Below are 20,353 nucleotides of genomic sequence, written 5' to 3'. Positions count from 1 at the left end.
TTTACTTCTATATGTTTAAAATGAAAATGTCCATAAAGGAATCTGGATACATAAAACAACAGATTTCATAAAAATATCTTAAATGCTGTGCATACTAATAACTTTTAAAATAACACATCTTCATATTTATGCTATTACAGATAACAGTAATTAATACAAATATCAAGAGCAATCATTGTAGGAATACTGGTCATTTTTACACAGCTTGGCAAATTATCAAGTACCTGCTGGTTATTAATTTTCAAACATATGGGAGCCCTGTGGTAATACACATTAAATTGATTCTCTTCCACAAATATGGCATAATGAAAAAATGAATTATTAATCTTCTCTGTAAGAAATCATTTAACTCATATTTTTGGCAATGCACAACTTAGTCTTCTACATGGAAAACAAATTAAAAACTTCAGTAAAATGTTTTATTTACATGATCATGAAAGTTAGGCAATTGTTCCCTCTATAACCCTATTCTTACATGTGCAATAGTTTTTATTACTTTATACAAGTTGCTAAACTTTTATTTCCTTAAAACTTAGATACACAAATATATATAATTCATGCATTCTCACACACAAAAAAAGTTCTTCCATTAAACTACTAAGAACTTTACAAATCATGGGTATCTCAAATCAATCAAATAACAACAGAAAGATAAATAATTTTCAACTTAATTTTTCTCAATTTCACAAAATACATGGCTGCCTTAAGTGACATCATTATATGTCAAGTTTAGAAGTATTTTTCAATAACTACTTTAAAAGTTATGATTTATATATATTTCATTTGTAGCCAGCTTTAATTTGTTTATAAATTAACAGTTTTCTAGTTTTCTAAAATCTTATGCTCCTTTTCTTTGAAGGGAAAGCAGGAAAAAAAAACTACTGTCATAGTAACATTTAGATTGCTTTTATTATGTTAGTGCCCTGAATACCTGATATCAACTACTGGCTAGCCTCAAAATCATTATAAATTATATGTTAGTAATTAGTCATGAAATACCAAAGTAATTTAAATTAGAATTAAATATCTTAAAATAAGATAAATAATTTACTATCATATTCAAGAATCTGACATGGAAATTTATATAAAATAATGTGATCTGCTGAAGCAGTAGACTTCCATGTCCCATCACACTCCAAAAGAAAGCTGCAGGGTAATTTAATCTACTACGCTCCAAAAATGGGATCTTCCCCTAGAGATCTACCACACTGAAAAAAGAGAATCCAAAGAAATGAAATAGAAAAGGCAGTTGTTAATTTAATAGAACTTTATGCTAAAGTATCTGTCAGAAAATACTAAGGTTCAACCGCTAAATAAAAGAAAAATCTACCAGCCCATATTAACAATAATAGTATTGTATACAATGCAGAAATAGTCTTCCTGGAATATGTTGTCATGTTTAAAAATATATGTGAAGAGTTTAGCAAAAAGCATGAATATATTCCAAAAGTGTTCTCTTCTATCCCCATTTTATATAAATCTGGAGTCATTCTAAAGCTGAATATAAAAAGATATGCTATACCGTTGACTACAGAATACCACAAAGTTTTATTGCCATTTAAACAAAGAAGCCATAACAGTTAAATGAGCTCAAGAAATAGGTTTCAGTATCACAAGGTGCCAGCTGTAAAGAGTTATGGCTAATTGAATATGGAACTCCTGCTTAATCAGATAACTGCTCTGCTATTTCCAAATGAAATGCCATTTCCATACTGCCTGAAAATGGCCCATTTTATTGGTAACCAGAGAAAACAATATAAACTGTAAATAACATTAAGTGCTCTGTTTACCCATTCCAGGCACTGAAGTAGCAGGGGATCCAAGACGTCTTGGTAACACATTTGATGACAGGGCTGGAGTAACAGTTCTTTCTGGGGGTCCACCAGGGGCTGAACTGTCCTTTGGTGGTCCAGGAGATACTGGAACTTGTGGAGGAGGGCCCTGGCTAGAGCTTGTGGGTGTTGGAGAAAGGTTTCTCTGAACTGCAGTTCGCTGACGAATCTCTGAGAATAAGAATTAAAAAGTGCATTTTTTATTTAATATCCATTTTAGCCAATACCACAAAATGATTCACGTTTAATAAAGTTTTGTAGCACCAGAAAGCATCTGTAGGGTCAAAACTTCTTGTAATAAGAAGTTTATAAGATGTAACATTGAAAACTGACTATAACAGAGTACTCCATTTCTGACCCTACACTTCCAACTGGATATATTTACACAAAAGTCTTGATCTATCTAGAGATACCACTTTTCAAAATAAATTCAAATAAAATAAAATCATAACCCAATTATGTGTCATGTCTTTTCACAGTAATCCTTCCTAATTTATGATAAAGGAAAGTAAGTTTATCAGAATTTGTGAAAACTCTGATGAAAATGGCAGATTTGTTTCTTCAAGAAAAATGTTAATTCTAAGAAATGAGTGAATAAGTATATTCTGGAATTATCAAATAATTTATGAGGTATTTAATCTAAGTAGTCATAGAAATGCTGAAAAAGTAGTCTTTACTATTAGGTACTATTCCCAATCTCCTTTATACTATTACTGTCTTTTTGGTAATTTTTTTTTTTTTGCCAATACATTCAATAAAGGAAAACTTCCACTCCACATAAGCAGTATCATCATAAATAAGTCTTATCTTTTAGTTGCAGAAATTACAAGATTTTCTGTAACAGGGCTGGTAAATGTGCCAAATCCAGGCTCCCGCTCCTTTTAGTAGTTTTATTAAAACATAGCAACACTCTTTTGTTTACATATTGTCAGCTGCTTTAGAAGAGCTGAGCATTTACAAGAGATCACATGGCTGTTAGAGCCATTTACTGTATTTACTATCTGGCCCTTTACAGAAAATTTCATGATCCCCTAACTCCAAAACACAAAATCCAGTTCTATCATTTCCCCTCCCCACCAATATCTTACTTGAATGTCAATGGTAAGATCTCAAGAAGTGCTTATTGCTTTTTAATTCTACATATCACCTTAAATTATCACAAATCCTGAAATAGTAGGCTGAAACTAAAGAAGTTAAATTTTAATTGGCATGACTGGTAAAAATGCATACTTCCAGAAGCAAAAAATTTTAAATTTGGACTCTATTTGACAGTTAAAGATTTTCATGAAGAGTTCATTGCAACTAAAAGTACAGCTCTAGCATCAGGTTTCAGTTCACTACAATCTAGCAGAAAAGTTTGGTTAGAATCTTGGCTGTAGCTTAGAGCAGCATTACATGACTTCAGATGGGTTAACTTCACTAAACCTCTCTTCTTTATCTGTAAATTTAGCATAATAATATTAACTCATAGAATTGTTATAAGGATTAAATGATGTTTGTATTGATAGCTCCCATTTATCAAATACATATTTCAGATGACAGTGTTTTCACATAAAATATTTTCTTTTAACTTTAAAAAGTTTTTTTTTAAGATCTTATTTATTTATTTGAGAGAGAGAGAGAGAGAGCACGCACACAAAAGCAGGGGAAGTGGCAGAGGGAGAGAAGCAGGCTCCCTCCTCGGGAGCCTGACATGGGGCTCGATCCTAGGACCCCGGGACCTTGACCTGAGCTGAAGGCAGACGCTTAACCGACTGAGCCACCCAGGTGCCCCCACACAAAGTATTTTCAAATGACCAGTTAGTGAGCTTACTAAGACAAACTAATTTTCCTCTGGCTCTTAATTTAGTCTCTAACCTAGCCACTGAAATAATAAATTACAAGCAGATCATCATGATATAAATGGAACTACCTTTATATCTGGCTATTTTCCACGCAGTTTATATAGAATTTTCAGATCTTACCTGATCTAACTGTATCCTAATATCTCCTGTGAATTAGCTGGTTACTTAATTATCTTTTACTCACAAGGAACACCTTAAAAGGTGGTTACACATTGGGAAAGCCATGAAATGCTGCAAAAGGTATTGAGGGGCCCCTGGCTGGCTCAGTTAGGAAAGCATGCAACTCAATCTCAGGGTTGTGAATTGAAGCCCCACATTGGGCATGGAGCCTACTTTAAAAAAAAAAAAAAAAAATGCTACAAAAGGTACTAAGATCATTGAAATTATATTAAGATTTGGTCATTTAAATTAATTTTTTTAAAAAAAGGTATCAGGGCACCTGGGTGGCTCAGTCGTTAAGCGTCTGCCTTCGTTCGGCTCAGGTCCTGATCCCAGGGTCCTGGGATCGAGCCCTGCATCAGGCTCCCTGCTCAGCGGGAAGCCTGCTTCTCCCTCTCCCACTCCCCCTGCTTGTGTTCCCTCTCTCTCTGTGTCGTTCTCTGTCAAATATATAAATAAAATTTAAAAAAAAAAATACAAAAAACAAAAACAAGGTATCAAATACTGTAAATCATTTTTTAGCCAATTTTCAGCTAAAACATAACTACAAAATGACATTTTTCTTCCAGATAAATAAAAGTTTAACATGTATCAAATTATATTAAAAGTAGTTATTATTCTTTCACTTCTTGAACAAAGACTTGAAATTGCTTTCTCTGAATGTGCATCTACCCTGGGACAATTAAAGTACCCTTTTAACATACATCACTCATATCACTCATGAACTACTGAAAGCTGAGGTCTATAACTAGCTAGGTTAACAAAGGACACCATGTCTAGCATTCCACGAAAGAGACTTGGCTTAATAATTTCTGAATCTAAATTTAGACAGAAAAAGGAGAAAAATGACATAAAAGAGTCAGGAAAGGGAGAAAACATAGTTTCATTGTTTCCAAAGGAAAAGCAAGTAACAGTTACAATATCAATAGGTGAAAATAGCTAGCAATACAACACCAAGTCTATATTTGGTAAGGTGTTATGAAATATTCTGGTAGTCTCAATTTAAAACATCTAAGATTTATCATTTAAATCATCTAAGATTTGCCATTCACAAATACTCTGTAATACAGTAACTCTAAAAACTTTGTTATTCAACAAAGTATTTTATCGGTTATATTTAACTTTTCCTGCATTTAAATGTAAAATACCATCCCACAAAAAAGATTTACCAAGCATTTCACACCAATCTGATAAAGTATCATAAGGAGTGTTCCATAAGTTCAATTCTTGACTGGAGGATGTTTCAACATCCTTATCAGTGATCAATCACTAAATCAATAAAAATTACACCCACCAAGTATGAGTACATGTCTATATTTTTAAATTCAAAATGAAGCAAACAGAATCTAAATGAGATTTAAAACTTCTATATTACAATAAACAAAAGAAAACAAAGTTTAAAATAATGATTAAATGGCACCTGGGTGGCTCAGTCGGTTAAAATAATAAAACAAGATAGTTGTTAAAAAGCACAGACTCTGCTTGAAATAAGTTAAAGACAAATACCATATGATTTCACTCACACATGGAATTTAAGAAACAAAACAGAGAGGGGAAAAAGAGGCAATCCATAAAACAGACTCTTAACTACAGAGAACAGAGGGTTGCTGTAGGAGAGGTGGGTAGGCAGGGTGGAGATGGGTTAAATGGGTGATGGAGATTAAGGACAGCACTTGTGATGAGCACAGGGTGTTGTATGTAAGTGATGAATCACTAAATTCTACACCTGAAACTAATATTACACTGTATGTTAACTAACTGGAATTCAAATAAAAACTTGAAACTACAAAGAAAAAAAAAGCAGACTCTGGGATCAAGCTGTGTTGATTTAAATTTCAGCTCCACCCTATTATTAGATGTACATGCAGCCTTTTCCAAGTTGCTGACAAATCTCAGTTCAGCTTCCTTTTAACAGGAATACTTACCTCTTAACTGTTGTAAAAATTAAATGAGATAAGCAATGCAAAGGGCTTAACCAAAGCACAGGTACTTAATAAGTACTTAATAAGCAAAAACTATTAGAAGTAGTATTCATCTAAAGGTTCCAGAGATTACAATAAATCAAAAGCTAAGCAATCTAGAATTTCTAAAGCAAAAATTAAAATAAAGTGTAGATATTAATGTACAAATTAAATGTTTTCCTAAACTTATTTGTGAACTTATTTAAATGTGTAAATTCAAAATTTATGCAAAAACTTAAACCTACTCTAGCTTGCTCTTAAATAATTCTTGAGATAAATGTTCTATAAGACAAATAATTCTCTTGATTTATCAGATTTTTAAACACTGATTGTTTGTAGAGGGTTTTATCTTCATTTTGGTATTAAGCTATAGTAGGAAGAATACCACACTATAGTTAGGAGGCCTGGATTTTCATCCTAGCCAATACCACCAGTTCCTAATGCAAACTAAAAAAGTCTTGTATCCACTCTGGGTTTCAAATTTCTTTAAAGTGTTGGCAAAACTACAAAGACAATCCTCATATTTTCTCTAGCACTGGTCAAAGGTTTTCTCAACATTATGTCCAGTTCTAAGCCTCATAAGAAAAAGCATCAAGAAAAAGCCTTTGAATGATTCACATATGCAAAAGTGGATATTCTTAAATTTAGGGTGAATTTGGCTCTTTATAAGTGATTATTAAATGTAGTTGAGTGAGACATGGGGATATAGCTTCAGGAGAGTTTCTATTTTTAAATTTATATAAATTCTGGTCTCTATTGTTTAAATTTATATAATTCCTTTAAATAATCAAAATAAGGACCATGCACCTGGCATCTCTTCCTTTTACTTTCAAAAAGTTCTCTAAGGTCTATATTCACTGTATCATCTTCTACATATCCTACTCATAATAAGCTACTTTAAACTCAGCCCTACTTCTCTATAAATTGTTTTCTCAATAGGTGCATGACTTTTTAGTAACAAAGTGACTCCATAACCTCTTCCTTTCCATAGAGGCAAAGCTTTGGGGAGGAAAGAAAGAGAGAAGGAAAGAAAGGAAAGAAGAAAGAAAAGAAAAGAAAGAAAGAAAGAAAAGAAAAGAAAAAGAAAGAAAGAAAGAAAAGAAAGGAAAAAGAAAGAAAAAAAGAAAGAAAGAGAAACTTCCCCAACATTTCACTCCTCGACCTAACACAATCTGTTTTTTGTCCTCTTTCTTGGCTACCACAGAATCACTTACCACTGAAGGCACCATTGGTTTGGTTACCAACAAACTTATCACCATTACTGTTACAGCTACTCTTTTCAAATCCCTATTATCTGCCAGGAACTATAATAGGTGCTTAATGTGAGTTTACTAATGTCACCTAATATTTAGACCAACTCTTTGAGATAATTCCAACCCTCGGTTTTCAAAAGAAGAAACCAAAGCTCAGAAGCTAAGTAACTTGCCAAAAGTCTCACAGTAAATAAGAGATGGAGGCAGGATAGACACAAATCCCAGTTTTTATTACAACATTGCCTCAACTCTGTGCAACCTATCAGATTCGATGACCTCATTTGTCTTCTACTTAACTTGACCCTTTGCAGACTATGACAGCAGATGCCATCCCTGCTACACTTCAACTTTCTAGACACCAGTTTAGTTCTGCTTTGAGCTCTAATCATTCCTTCTGTCTTTTTCCTGAGTTCCTCCTTTCTCCCTCTACCCTTAAATTTAATTCCCGGGGGTTCTGCCATAGCCTTCTTACTCTGTTTTCTCTCCCTGGGCAATTTCATTCAATCCCATGGTTTGAAGAACTATCATCTATAAGTCCCAATGATTCCTAATTGTACCTATAACCTTAACCTTTTTCCTGAGCTCCATATAAAATAATCAATTACCTATAAACCATACCACCTGGATGTCCCTTGCCTCAACAAAGCCAAAAGCAAATCCATCGTTTTCTACATAAACCTACTACTCCAATTCTTATGTTTCTTATCTTGCTTAAAACACCAACATCTAACCAGTTGCCTGGACCCCTCCTCCCACTCCCCACTATGCAAATCTTGTCAGTCTACTCTTAAATCTTAATTATCTTTTAAATCTCTTCTTTTTCAACTCCTTTGCCACAACTTTATGTAGTGCAGGCCTTTACCTCTTTCCTATATTAGAACATATCCTAATCAATTCCATGTCTTCAGCCTTGCTCTCTCCAATCCATTCTATATTGCCAAAAAAAAAAAAAAGTGTTCTAAAATGCAAAGCCTCCAGAGGCTTTCCGTGTTGCATATAAGATAAAGTCCCAAACTCCATAATGTTGCATACAAAATATTTCATAATTATCCCTCCCTCACATAAACACTACCTCCCTTTTTCAGGCATATAGCACTATTTGCAGTCCCTAAAGGTACCAACTTGTTTCTCTCTTCTTATCTTTGCATGTGAAGAGTCCTTTCCCAATACATTCTCAAAGCAAATTGTTACTAAAATTTATAATGCATTATGATTTGTACCTACCTTCACTGCAGTCCTTAGTATGTTAAGATTATTTACGTGTGCGTACTCTTTTAAACCAAGAGCTCCTAGAGAAAAACTGCATCTTTGCAGCCCCAGGATTTGGCAAGTAATTAGCATAGAGTATGAGCTTAACATGTATGAAATAAATTTACTTTCCTCTTGCATTTCAATGCAACTATTTCCAACTGCCTATTACCCAACTCAGATGGTACAGTAGGCAGAATATGGCCTCCCAAACATGTCCACATCCTCATCCTCAGAACCTATGTATGTTATGCTACATACAAGGGGAATTAAGATGCAGGTAGAATTAAGACTGTTCATCAGCTAAATATGTGTTGCCTGCTACATTGAGAATTTCAGCCTAACTTCAGATCATACAAACAAGTTACCTTCAAGCAGAAAATATGCTAATCACATATACCATTTGCCAGCCTCTAGTTTACTATTTCATTCTTCTGCTTTTTAAATTAAGAATATATTTTGCTTATATTATTTATAAACAAATGATCCAATTTAAAAATAAGCAGACGACCTGAGTAGACATTTTTCCAAGGAAGACATACAGATGGCCAACAGACATATGAAAAGAAACTCAACATCACTAATCATCAAGGAAATGAATATCAACACCACAATGAGATATCACCTCACACTAGTCAGAATGGCTAGTATCAAAAAGACAAGAAATAACAAGTGTTGGCAAGAATGTGGAAGAAAAGGAACCCTTGTAAACTGCTGGAAGGAATGTAAATTGGTGCAGTCACTGTGGAAAACAGTATGGAGGTTCCTCAAAAAAATAAAAAATTAAAAGTAGAAATACCATACAACTTCCACTTCTGAGTATTTACCAGAAAAAAACAAAAACACTAATTTTCTGAAAAGTTATATGCACCCTTATGTTCAATGCATCATTGCCAAGACATAGAAGCAACCTAAGTGCACATCAGCAGATGAATGGATCAAGAAGATGTGATATAAATAGATAGATACATACATACACACACACACATATGCATATAGCGGAATATTACTCAGCCATCAAAAAGGATGAGATCTTGCCATTTGCAACAATATGGATGGACCTAGAGGGTATTATACTAAGTGAAATAAGTCATACAGAAAAAGGCAAGTTACCATATGATTTCACTTATATGTGGAATCTAAAAAAAAACAAAACAAATGAACAAACAAAATAAAAAATAGACTCATAAATACAAAGAACAAACTGGTGGTTGCCAGAGAATGGGGGCAGGGAGGCAAAATAGGTGAAGGGGATTAAGAGATATAAATTTACAATTATAAAACAAAGAAGTCACTGGGATGAAAAAGTACACTATAGGGAATATAGTCAACAATACTGCAATAACTTTGTATGGTGACAGATGGTAACTACACTTAGCTTGGAGAGTCTTTTGTAATGCACACAATCGTCAAATCACTATGTTGTACACCTAAAACTAATTTAATGTTGTATGTCAATTATGCTTCAATTAAAAAAAGAATATGTTTTGCTTTATAGTTCTTTATCTCAACATTTACTTTTTTTCATCACCTTGATGATTTATTTCTACTTTAATTTGTCTCCTACCTCTTTTGATTTTAAACAACCTGTACCTTGCAGTTCATCAAGGTCCCATTTGGTAAATTACTACTTTACAACATTTAAATAAAATTCGATAATTCTAAAAAAAAAAGTTTTCTTTTATTTCCTTCAACTCAACATATTTATTAAGCAACCACTCTGAGCAAGGCACTACTGAATGGAATGCAGAGTTGCATATAGAGGTGGCAAGCAAAGATAACACAAAATCATGAAACACCAGGTAAGTGCCATAAAAAAAGGAACCAACAAAGTACCGTGGAGGGTCCAAGAATGGGGAGATTAAATTTGGTGATGGGATACAGGGAGGGTTCATGGTAATGGTGGCATTTAAGAAGAACACTGAAAAATGGATGGGGATCTAAATGCCTTTGTTACCTGTACTAAGGTACATGTGGCAGTTTTATAATACAGGTCCAAAATTCTTTGATTTGCCTCCCATCAAATGGGGAAGGGAGGATGTCTATATCTCCTCCCTTGAATCTGTGCTCTGTTACCGTTTAACCAAGAGAGTATAGGTGCCCCAGTTTTCCAGACTACTTTCTGTCTCTTGGGCTGCTTGCTCTTAGAACCCAGTCACCACATTGGAGCAAGTCCAACTGACCCCATGAGAGAAGTCTATGTGGAGAGGAACTAAGTGCCAGCACCAACTTGTCAGCCATGTGTATAAGCCATCTTGGTAGTATATCTTCCAGGCCCAATCAGGTAGCTCCAAGAGATGTGAGGCAGACATGAACAATCTTTACCAAACTTGCCAACACTGCAAATTCATGAGCAAAACAAATTAATATTGTTCTAAGCCACTAAGTTTTGGGGTGGCTTGTTATACAATAGATAACTGTAACAGTATAGATATGACACTTAAGTAAAGAACACCGCAAAAAAGTGAATTTACTGTTTTACCAGTGCTTTACTGTTTTACCAGTGTTTTCCAGATTTTCTTAATCAGACATACATCCCCAAAAATAGCGAAATATGAAGTATCATTCCCTCTGCTATCAAGATCAAAAAAGATTAGTGATTTCTACTTTAATCTTTCATATATGCCATGGAACACAAGTGAGTAAACTCTAAAAACCTACTTAATAAATTATAATCCATTTTCTAGAGCCATTAAATTTTTCTGCAATACTTATTGATTTCAAATTTAGCTGTGGGAGAATAGAATTGACTTTTCTTTTGTTAATTTCATTAGTAGAGATGCAGGGTTATGTACAAAGGTAAAAAAGAATGCATGTATAGCTTCCTTTGAAACAAATATAGGAGAGTCTGTTAAGGATTTATAGTCATAACCTAATCCTAGAACCTTGCCATTAAGGATAACTGCACCTTTTCAAGTTCAAGCATCCCACTCTGAAACCACAGTTACCTTTCCAGATTAATTCCTCTATTATTCTTTCAATTCCAAGAGGATCTATGATCCACTGTTATTAAAGGGGTCAGCAAACTTTTTTTGTAAAGTGTTAGATAGTAAATATTTTAGGCTTTGCAGACCACATACAGTTTCTCTTGCATATTCTTATTCTTCTTTCTTATTTTTTAGAACACTTGAAAAATGTAAAACCAGGTCTAAGGTCAAGAGCCATATTAAACAGATCTTGTAGTTTGCAGACCCCTATATTAATACTACCAACACCTCTGACTGTCCATCATCCTCCTCTCATGTCCTTATTTCCCTCATGATCATCTTAGATCCCATAATACATTGTTATAATCACTCCCTTGTGAACAATTTCACCTCCCTTGCCCCTTTATCACTTCATTTAATCCATTAGGTAAAACCCCAACCTTGGTTTAGACCAACTCTCTTCCTACTCCACGCCTGTACCCATATAGCTAAACACAACTGGAAAGCATGCACAACCATGCTTTAAATTCATGACTGTCACCTAACTTACTTACTCTTTCTTTCCTTCTTCTTTCTTTTCTTCCTTCCTTCCTTCCTTTCCTTTCTTTCTTTTTCTTTCTTCCTTCCTTCCTTCTTCTTTTCCTTCTTTGTAAGTAGGGCTCCACACTGGGCGTGGAGCCCAACGTGGGGCTTGAACTCATGACCTTGAGATCAACACCTGAGCTGAGACCAAGAGTCGGATGCTTAACCAACTGAGCCACCCAGGTGCCCCAAATTCATGACTGTTAACTTTAAGTGGACATTAGTGTCCCCTGGCATTCCTACATTTTCCTAATCCATTTACTCTCTCACCCCCCAGAGATTTATTTTATATATTCTCTTCAGGCCCCCAACAACATCTTCCCCATTCTCACTCTCATTTAGAATACAGATACAATCAAAAGACAATTCCCACCACTTACCTGTATCTGCCCATGTTCTCTGTCTTCACTCCTTACTATTGACGAACTATGCACACTCCCATCAAAAGCTAACCCCCACACTTGTACACTGAATCCTATCCCTTCTTGCCTCCTTATGGACAGTCTTCCATCAATCCACTTCCATCAAAGTCCACTCTTTCCATCATCAATTATTATGTGTCTTCTAGGCCATTCCCAGTAGCATACAAACATGCTATTTCTTTCATACAGCCTATGTTCACCCACATACACATAATCTTTCCCCGTCCAGCTACCCATTTTTCCATTCCCTCTTATTCAAAGATAGTCTCTTCTGTCTCCAACTTCTCTACTCCCCTATTTTCTTAAGCCCACTGTAATCAGGCTCTTGCCCTCATTCTTCCACCAAAACCTTATTTTCAAGGTCACTATGGACCTCAACATTGTTAAAATCAATGTTCAATTCTCGACTCTCAACTAACTGGCAGTATTTCTCATAGGTGATCACTACTTTAGTTAGCATCCAGGACCCCACATTCTCCAGGATTTGCTCTCACGGACCATTTCTCAGTTTCCCTTTATGGTTCCTCTTCATTACTCTCAACATCTTAAGGTTAGAGTGCTCCAGGGCAGTCTTGGTCCTTTTCTCTTTTTTCTCCATGTTTACATCCTTGGTAATCTCACGGTTTTAATACCATCCACATATTGATGATACCCAGATTAAATCTCCAACCCAGATAATTCCTGTTTGCCAGACTTATATTCTACTGCTTCCTTAAAATATCTACTTGAATGTCTGGCATCTCAAATGTACATGTCCAAAATGAAACCCTGTTCTTCACCACATCACCTCAAACTTCCCTTTTCCCTAAAAAGTGTTCCTCTTGCAATTTATAACATCTTGGTAAATGACAATTCCATCTTCGCAGTTACTCAGGCCAAAATCCTAAGTTATCTCTGATTCCTCCTTCTCCCACCCCATATCCAATCCATCAGGAAATCTTCTGGGTTCGAACTTCAAAATATATGCAGAATCCGACTACTTCTTAAACCACCTCCACTGTTACTGAAGGTCCAAGGTCCAAGCCAACATCAGTGCTTTCCTAGATTACTACAATAGGTTCCCAAGTAGTCTCCCTGCTTCTACCTTTGCTCCCTTTACAGCCTCAATAGAGTAACCTTCCCTTTAAAACATAATTTAGATCATGTCAATCCTCTGCTCAAAACAAAAACCAAATTTTTTTAAAGTAATTGAAAACTGAAATTCTTACAATGGTCTACACTCGATAAGGCCCTACATGGTATGATCCTTTCTTTCCTCTCTTACTGCCCCTCCTACTAGTCTCCCCATTGTTCAATCCAGTGCAGCCATACTGGTCTTGTTATTTCCAGAGCAATCTGGGCCTGCTGTCTACTCAGTCATTGCACTTGCCAATTCCTCTGTCTGCAGTGTTCTCCCTTCAGATATCTGCATGGCTCATTCCCTCACTTCTTTCATATCTTTGGTCAATTTATCAATGTGGCTTTCCCTGATAACCCTTATTTAAAACTTCAACCCACGCACCTTACCCAAGGCACTCCCTACTCTGCATTATTTCATTTTCCTCCATCTAACATTTTATATATAAACATATATATATGGCTATTTCACACACACACACACACACACAGACACACACACACATACAGTTTTTGTTTGTTTTGTTCCCTATTATGTCCCCAGGGCCTAAAACAATGCCTGGCAAAGAGCACACACTCAAGTAAACATTTATTGAAAAAAATAATAATAATAAAATAAAAAACAAATCAGAGATTAGTACATAGAAGTCAAATTTATTCCTGCAGGGCAATTAAAACTTTGAAAAGAAATGTAATTTCTTACCAACCCCAAATATCTCAATTTCTTTTTTTTCTAGAATCTATTCAGAAAATTACACTGGCAAATACCATTTTTTCATTAAATCCAAACTTTATTACTTTTTTTTTTTTCAGTAGGCTCTACGCCAAGCATGGAGCCCAACACAGGGCTTGAACTCATGACCCTGAGATCAAGACCTGAGCTGAGATCAAGAGTTGGACATTTAACAGACAATGCCACACAGGCGCACCCCCAAACTTCATTACTTTTTAATCTGCTAAGGACAAAGCCTTCCCGACTCTCAGTCTATGATTCCTACAGAACTAGAATAAATGCTCAACACCGAAGTACCATATCATTCTATTAAATGTAAATATGTATATATACACATATATCTACCTTTTATGTCCATTTATTCCTTCATATCAAATGATAACACTGATTTTCTAAGATTAAGCAACCACCAATAAAAATTCCTTATAAAAAAGGGGTCAGGACTGTACTGTCAAGGTCATGGAAAACAAGGAGAGTCTGAGAAACTGGCACAGCCAAAAAGCCTAAGACATGTCAACTAAATGTAATATGGTATCCTGGATGAGATCCTGAAACAGAAAAAGGACATGAGATAAAAAACTAAGGAAATCTGAATAAACTATGGACTTTAAGTTAATAATAGTGAATCAATAGTGGTTCATTAATTTTAGCAAATGCACTATGTTAATGTAAGATGTCGGAAGCTTGGTACAAGGGTATATGGGAATTCTTTGTACTACCTTTGCAATTTTTCTATAAATCTAAAAATATTCTAAAAGATTAACTTTATTAAAAAGGAGGAGATGGTCAGGTTAGTATTGTGTCCAGTATATATCACACTCCTTTTAGTGCTAAACCTAAGCAAATCGAAGAACACTATTCTCAAATTTTATAATCAATCTCAGTATAATATATATCATTAGCACTAAGTAATAAAAAATAAAAGATACCTTATACACATGAATCACAGTTCTGGTTCAGCAATCATGCAAGAAAGCTAGTAAAATATATATATGTACTTATTTTACTAGCTCTCTTGCATTACACACACACACACACATATTTAGTACTTTTTCCCCTCTTTCTATTTCAGTTCAGAAACAGGGAAAAGACAAGAAAGGGAGGAAGAGAGAGGGAGAGAGGAGAAAGAGGGGAAGGAAAGAAAGAATGAATGAACAATGGTTCAAGCAAAGACATAAATATTTGACTAAATTCACAGGAACACAGAACTTAAACATAAATAGAATGTATGACTAAGTCACCTACAAAATGATAGGAACCTAAAAGAGATCTGAAAAGATTAAACAACAAAACTCAATTATAATTCTCAAAAAGTAGAATGAAGTTGAGATATAGTTTAGAATTTTTTTAAATAAGGAAAAAATTTCGAACACCAATTAATTACTTACAGACCTGGAAGAACTAGTAATACTAGAATAGGACACTCCAGAAGAAATATTTTTTAAAGAAAAAAAAGCTTACAAGCTTAAGGTAAAAAACCATATTATATTCATCTCTGTATTCTCCATGATGTTTGCACCTAAGAATTATTTAAAACATCTTTTAAATAAACAATTCATTTATATTATAGCTAAGGGTTAATTTTCCCTAAAAGGATATCCAAAAGCAGTGCCACAGGAATGAAGAGCAGAGAGACCAGCAATGGTTTTTCTATAACTACAATATGACATCAGAAGGAAAAAAATGTATTTGGGTTTCAAAAGCTTCTAAAGAAAAATGAATTTAATTCTTCAAGGAAATTATGTTCCCTAAATATTAATAAATACTTAAGAATGTCAGTAAAGAGGTCATATGTCTTTTTTTTAATGAGAGAACAGATTTTTTTAAGTAACAGCAACAGCTTTCTGCAAAATATCACATTTAAAAATATATTTCCTCAAGTTAAAATAAAGTATTTTTGAAAAGTAAGTGCCAGTTATACAAAATACCATAAAAATTATAGAAACCTGGCCTATAGACCACTCTTTTTAAAATTACTAGAAAGTATAAATTATAGAAAAATTTAAACAGATTATGAAGGCAGGAGTTTCAGTGCAAGTATCTAATTTATTTTAATCATATGTAAACTTTTTCATTCATCAAAACATCAGGCTTATATTTCTATAAACCAAATCCTACTTACAGAAAATGGGAGTGGGTGGGATTCTTCCCATATAGCTCTGCCAATCAGAAAACCTAAAACTATTATGGCTTATTTAGTACCCATGGTCTTTGTGGACATTTATAAAAGAATTGACTTCTCCAAGTTCTAAATGTCATTCTAACACTATAAACCAAGTTACAATTCTGATGATTTATAAGAATAAAAGTTATTTTTAAAAATAATATATTCTATATTACAACAAATGCCTTATAAACTATATTATTATATTCTAGAGAAGAGAACAAAGAGGAAAGCCAATGCAAACTCAAAAATATCTTTTCACATGTCAGTCTTAGAATTACTTCATGTAGCCACTTAAAATAATGACTTTTTAACTTTTACATAATATTTAATGATATAATAATGATGGTTTCTCTAATAATCTGGTAATAAAACTTCAAAAAGAGAGTTAATGTTATTATATAGCAGTAATTCCAATTTTTTCTAAATTATCAGAAATTCAAAATTTCTAAATTATGTTATCTTCCTAAAGTATTTAGAAGAAACTTCAAGCTTGACAAAAATCTTCATTAAATTCCTCAAAAATAAATCATAAAAATGTAAGAATTTCTTAAAGATTTATTTATTTATTTGAGAGAGAAAGAGAGAGTGAGAGCATGGAGGGGAGGGGCAGAAGGATAGGGAGAGAGAAACTTAAGCAGACTCCATACTGAGTGTAGAGCCTGGAAGCTGGGCTCAATATCACGACCCTGAGATCATGACCTGAGCCAAAATCAAGAGTCGGATGCTTAACCAACTGAGCCACCGAGGTGCCCCTGTAAGAATTTTCACAAGGTATTCTAAGAGATTCTTATTTGAAAGGGGAAAAAAACCTTACAAAATACTGGTGAAACTGTTTAAATTTCAAAAGCTTAAAACCAATTACATATTTAATCTCAACAGATAACATCTTTACTTTTCAACATATTCCTGAAAAATCAAAATGAAATATATTTATTGCCATCCACTCCAAGTCATAACCCATGTTACCAAACATGAATTCATATAAAAGCATTCTACGTAAGTTTTTACACACCTCTATCACACTTTTGAACTCACTTGGATAAATATGGATCTTTCCAACAGCAGCAGCAGTTTCTACAAAGTTATTTACCTTGTCCAGGTCTTGCAGTTACAGCTGCTCCAGCAGATGGCGGCTCAAACTCCTGTCAATTACGATAACATTATTACAGTGACCTAATATAATGCACTATTTATAATAAAATAGCAGTGATATAACAGCCTTACCTTTGCTTTCTTTGAGTCTGGATCAAACCTTTCAAGAATTAATTTAGCCGTTTTATAAGTTTCTTTTTCCATGACCTCTTCAAGCTACGAACAAAAATTTCCATAAATTGTCACACTTTAAAACATACACAACTTATTTTTGTAAGTCCTATTTCAAAAGTGTTCAAGTACAATGCTTAAACAGCATATAATATATCCAGATAGCATCAAAGACTTCCTACATTCAAATAATTAAAATCCAGATTTTAAAATGGCTTCTAACCTCTAATATGTTACTTGTATTTAACAGCTTTACTGCAAGGAAATACCAAATACTGCTAATTGTTTACATATAATGAGGAGAATAATTACATGCACCAACTTCAATAATGGAATGTGCAAAAATCTATCAGCCTTCATTATTGGAAGTTATTAGACATGACAAGCAAATGACAGGCAATTCCTCAGATTTATTTCCTCATAGCACTTAATGCTATTAATTTAAAGAAGGTCGTTAGCCAAGAGCTTTACAAAATAAAATCTCTGTGCCAATTAACTGCTGTCAGCATCGATTTTAGATTATTTATTAGCAGAAGCAATTAGCTTGCTGCAAATGCAGTGAAAACTCACTAACTGGGAGAACAGCCATGGAATTTGCTCAAATGACTTTAAAAGCTGAAGCTCCCCCTTTTTTACTTAGATTCAAACAACTTTAGAGGGAAAGAAACCATAGTAAGAATTTAAGTAAAAATTTAACTGAGTTCTATACACACACTAGGGACTGTAATTAAAACAGTTTATTATTATGGCATTTTATTTACAATACACTCAAGCCACTCTATGGCTTAATACAGGGTTTAATTTAAAAAGCAATAACTAGTAAACTATCATTTTAGCAGCTATGGCCCAGTATCAGAAAAAGTTTAATTTTAGTACAAGACAGTTGTATTATGATGAATAGCTAATGTGTAGAAGAAAATGCTTTGTAAAAACTGGAATAGGACCTTTTCCTTCTCAGTGGCCCCTGATAGCCACTTAGATTCATTAAATGTCATATTTATTCAAAAGGTCATTTATTTTAGAATACAACACAGAGCACATTTACCAAGTTAAAAAATAGAGTTAAAAATATGCTACCCAATAGTAGTTAATGGATTCCTCATTAAAAACTCAATTCAACATTTAAGAAGCTAAGTGCTTAGATGAATGATTTAACCTTGGTTTAGTGAAACTAAACATTTTCCTAATTATTTCAAAACTATGATAAATTCTCAAAACAAGTAAGTTTAATGTTCCGATGTAAAGGAAATGTTTGCAGTGTCACTTTAGAGTTGAGAAAAACTGGGAATCAAGATAGAAAAAGGACATAGCATATATCCCTAAATCTACATAGTCTATATGGAATCTACATGGAATATCAATGAACTAAATCCCTGATCTCTACAAATTAATTTTTGATGTTTTAGACCACTGTTGTGGCAAAAGAACTTTATGGAATGATAGAAATGGTTTTTATCTTCACAATACAGTAACCACTAAGCCGTATGTGACAAATGTTGCTTGTGCAACTGAGGGATGCAATTGTAGTTTTATTCCATTTTAAACAATGTAAATTTAAAAGATACATGGGGCTTTTGTCCACTGATGTGGACAGCACAGTTCTAGACGAAGATGACTGCTAGACTTAAAAAGATTAGATAACACTGTGATTTTTAAAACAACACAGAAAACTCAAAACCAAAATGCAATTTCATCAAATGACTGCAACACTTGGTACATCATTCAGCAAGTATTCATGTTTATGTCTATGTTCATGTAAAGTATCTTCAATAAAGTCATTTTTTAAAGCACTAAAAGATGTAAATATATTCTCCTTTTCTTTAGCACTTCTAACAAAAATTTTTCACATAATAGCTTAATTAACACATGTATCCATACAATATTTTAAGTGAATAACTTCTTTTAAATAGAGACATTCTGACCAGTGTAGAAAACATAAACTTTAAACTCTGAAGTCAGAAAAAATCTGGGTTCAAAGCACATCTCCATTCTTAATTACCTAGAAAGACTGAGCAATTCCACTGCCCTCGGTTTCTCTTTTTGTAAAGCAGATACACTAATATTTTCTTCATAGCACTGTTAGGCACTTTAGATATAATAAGATAAAGAGCCTATAACAGTACCTAACACAATAACACATAATCTTTAGTGATAACCCAATTATTCAGAATGGGTCTGAAAACAGCATTGCTTCCAAATACCCAACATATTCATCCCAGGATTCAGGAATGAAATATTACATTCTCAGAATTCCCTAAGATAGAAGTTGCTTTGTGTTTTTCATAATATTTTTTTTAATTTTAAATAGTAATGAATGATATAAAGATGAGTGAATTGTTCTTCTGTGATACATTATACCAAAAGTTTCAGGGCTTTTTATTTAAAAAAAATAATAAACAGTTTATTATGAATCAATATTTTGACAAGATTATATATTTCAATAATGTAAAAATTATTCCTACTTGATATAGACATTTTATCATAGATAACACTAAAAGAAGGGAACATTAATACAAATGTCAGAAAAAAATTTTTAATTTTAATAGGTAATCCTACAAATATTTAATATTTAAATTATCATTCTTGAAATAAAATTTTAAAACACACAAAACATCAATTGCTCTATCCAATATTCTTGATCTTTGCTTTGTGGCAAATATTCTAGATGTAGAAAAATTTCTTTTGTTACATATTGACTGGTCAAATTATTAGGAGTGTGCCCCAAAGCATCTTCAATTCAAAGTGTTAGGGTACACATTGCATTATTTAAACTCATCTTTTTTACAATGATGAAAATAGTCTGCTTACCCTGATTTTGGTTATACTGCTGAAATCAATATTGTTTT

At 33.6% G+C, this 20,353-nt stretch overlaps 1 protein-coding gene across 2 annotated transcripts in view; it reads right to left on the bottom strand.

Moving 5' to 3' along the window:
* The window catches only part of LNPK (lunapark, ER junction formation factor), a 68,781-nt gene that overhangs the window by 18,172 nt on the left and 30,256 nt on the right, over nt 1-20,353 (bottom strand). Inside the window, exons 4-6 of one of the 2 annotated variants that reach the window (XM_081814127.1) lie at nt 17,469-17,552; nt 17,335-17,386; nt 1,791-2,003 (exon numbers count right to left, since the gene is read on the bottom strand). In XM_081814127.1, the coding sequence (XP_081670253.1) occupies nt 1,791-2,003; nt 17,335-17,386; nt 17,469-17,552 (349 nt within the window). The remainder of the gene's footprint in view (nt 1-1,790; nt 2,004-17,334; nt 17,387-17,468; nt 17,553-20,353) is intronic. The other variant, XM_081814128.1, reaches the window with a different exon arrangement.

Source organism: Leptonychotes weddellii, chromosome 3 (assembly GCF_054177405.1).
Source record: "Leptonychotes weddellii isolate Sample4059 chromosome 3, ASM5417740v2, whole genome shotgun sequence".
Lineage (NCBI taxonomy): Eukaryota > Metazoa > Chordata > Mammalia > Carnivora > Phocidae > Leptonychotes > Leptonychotes weddellii.
The sequence above is the reverse complement of the archived record's forward strand: the minus strand, read 5'-3'. Positions and strand labels throughout refer to the sequence as shown.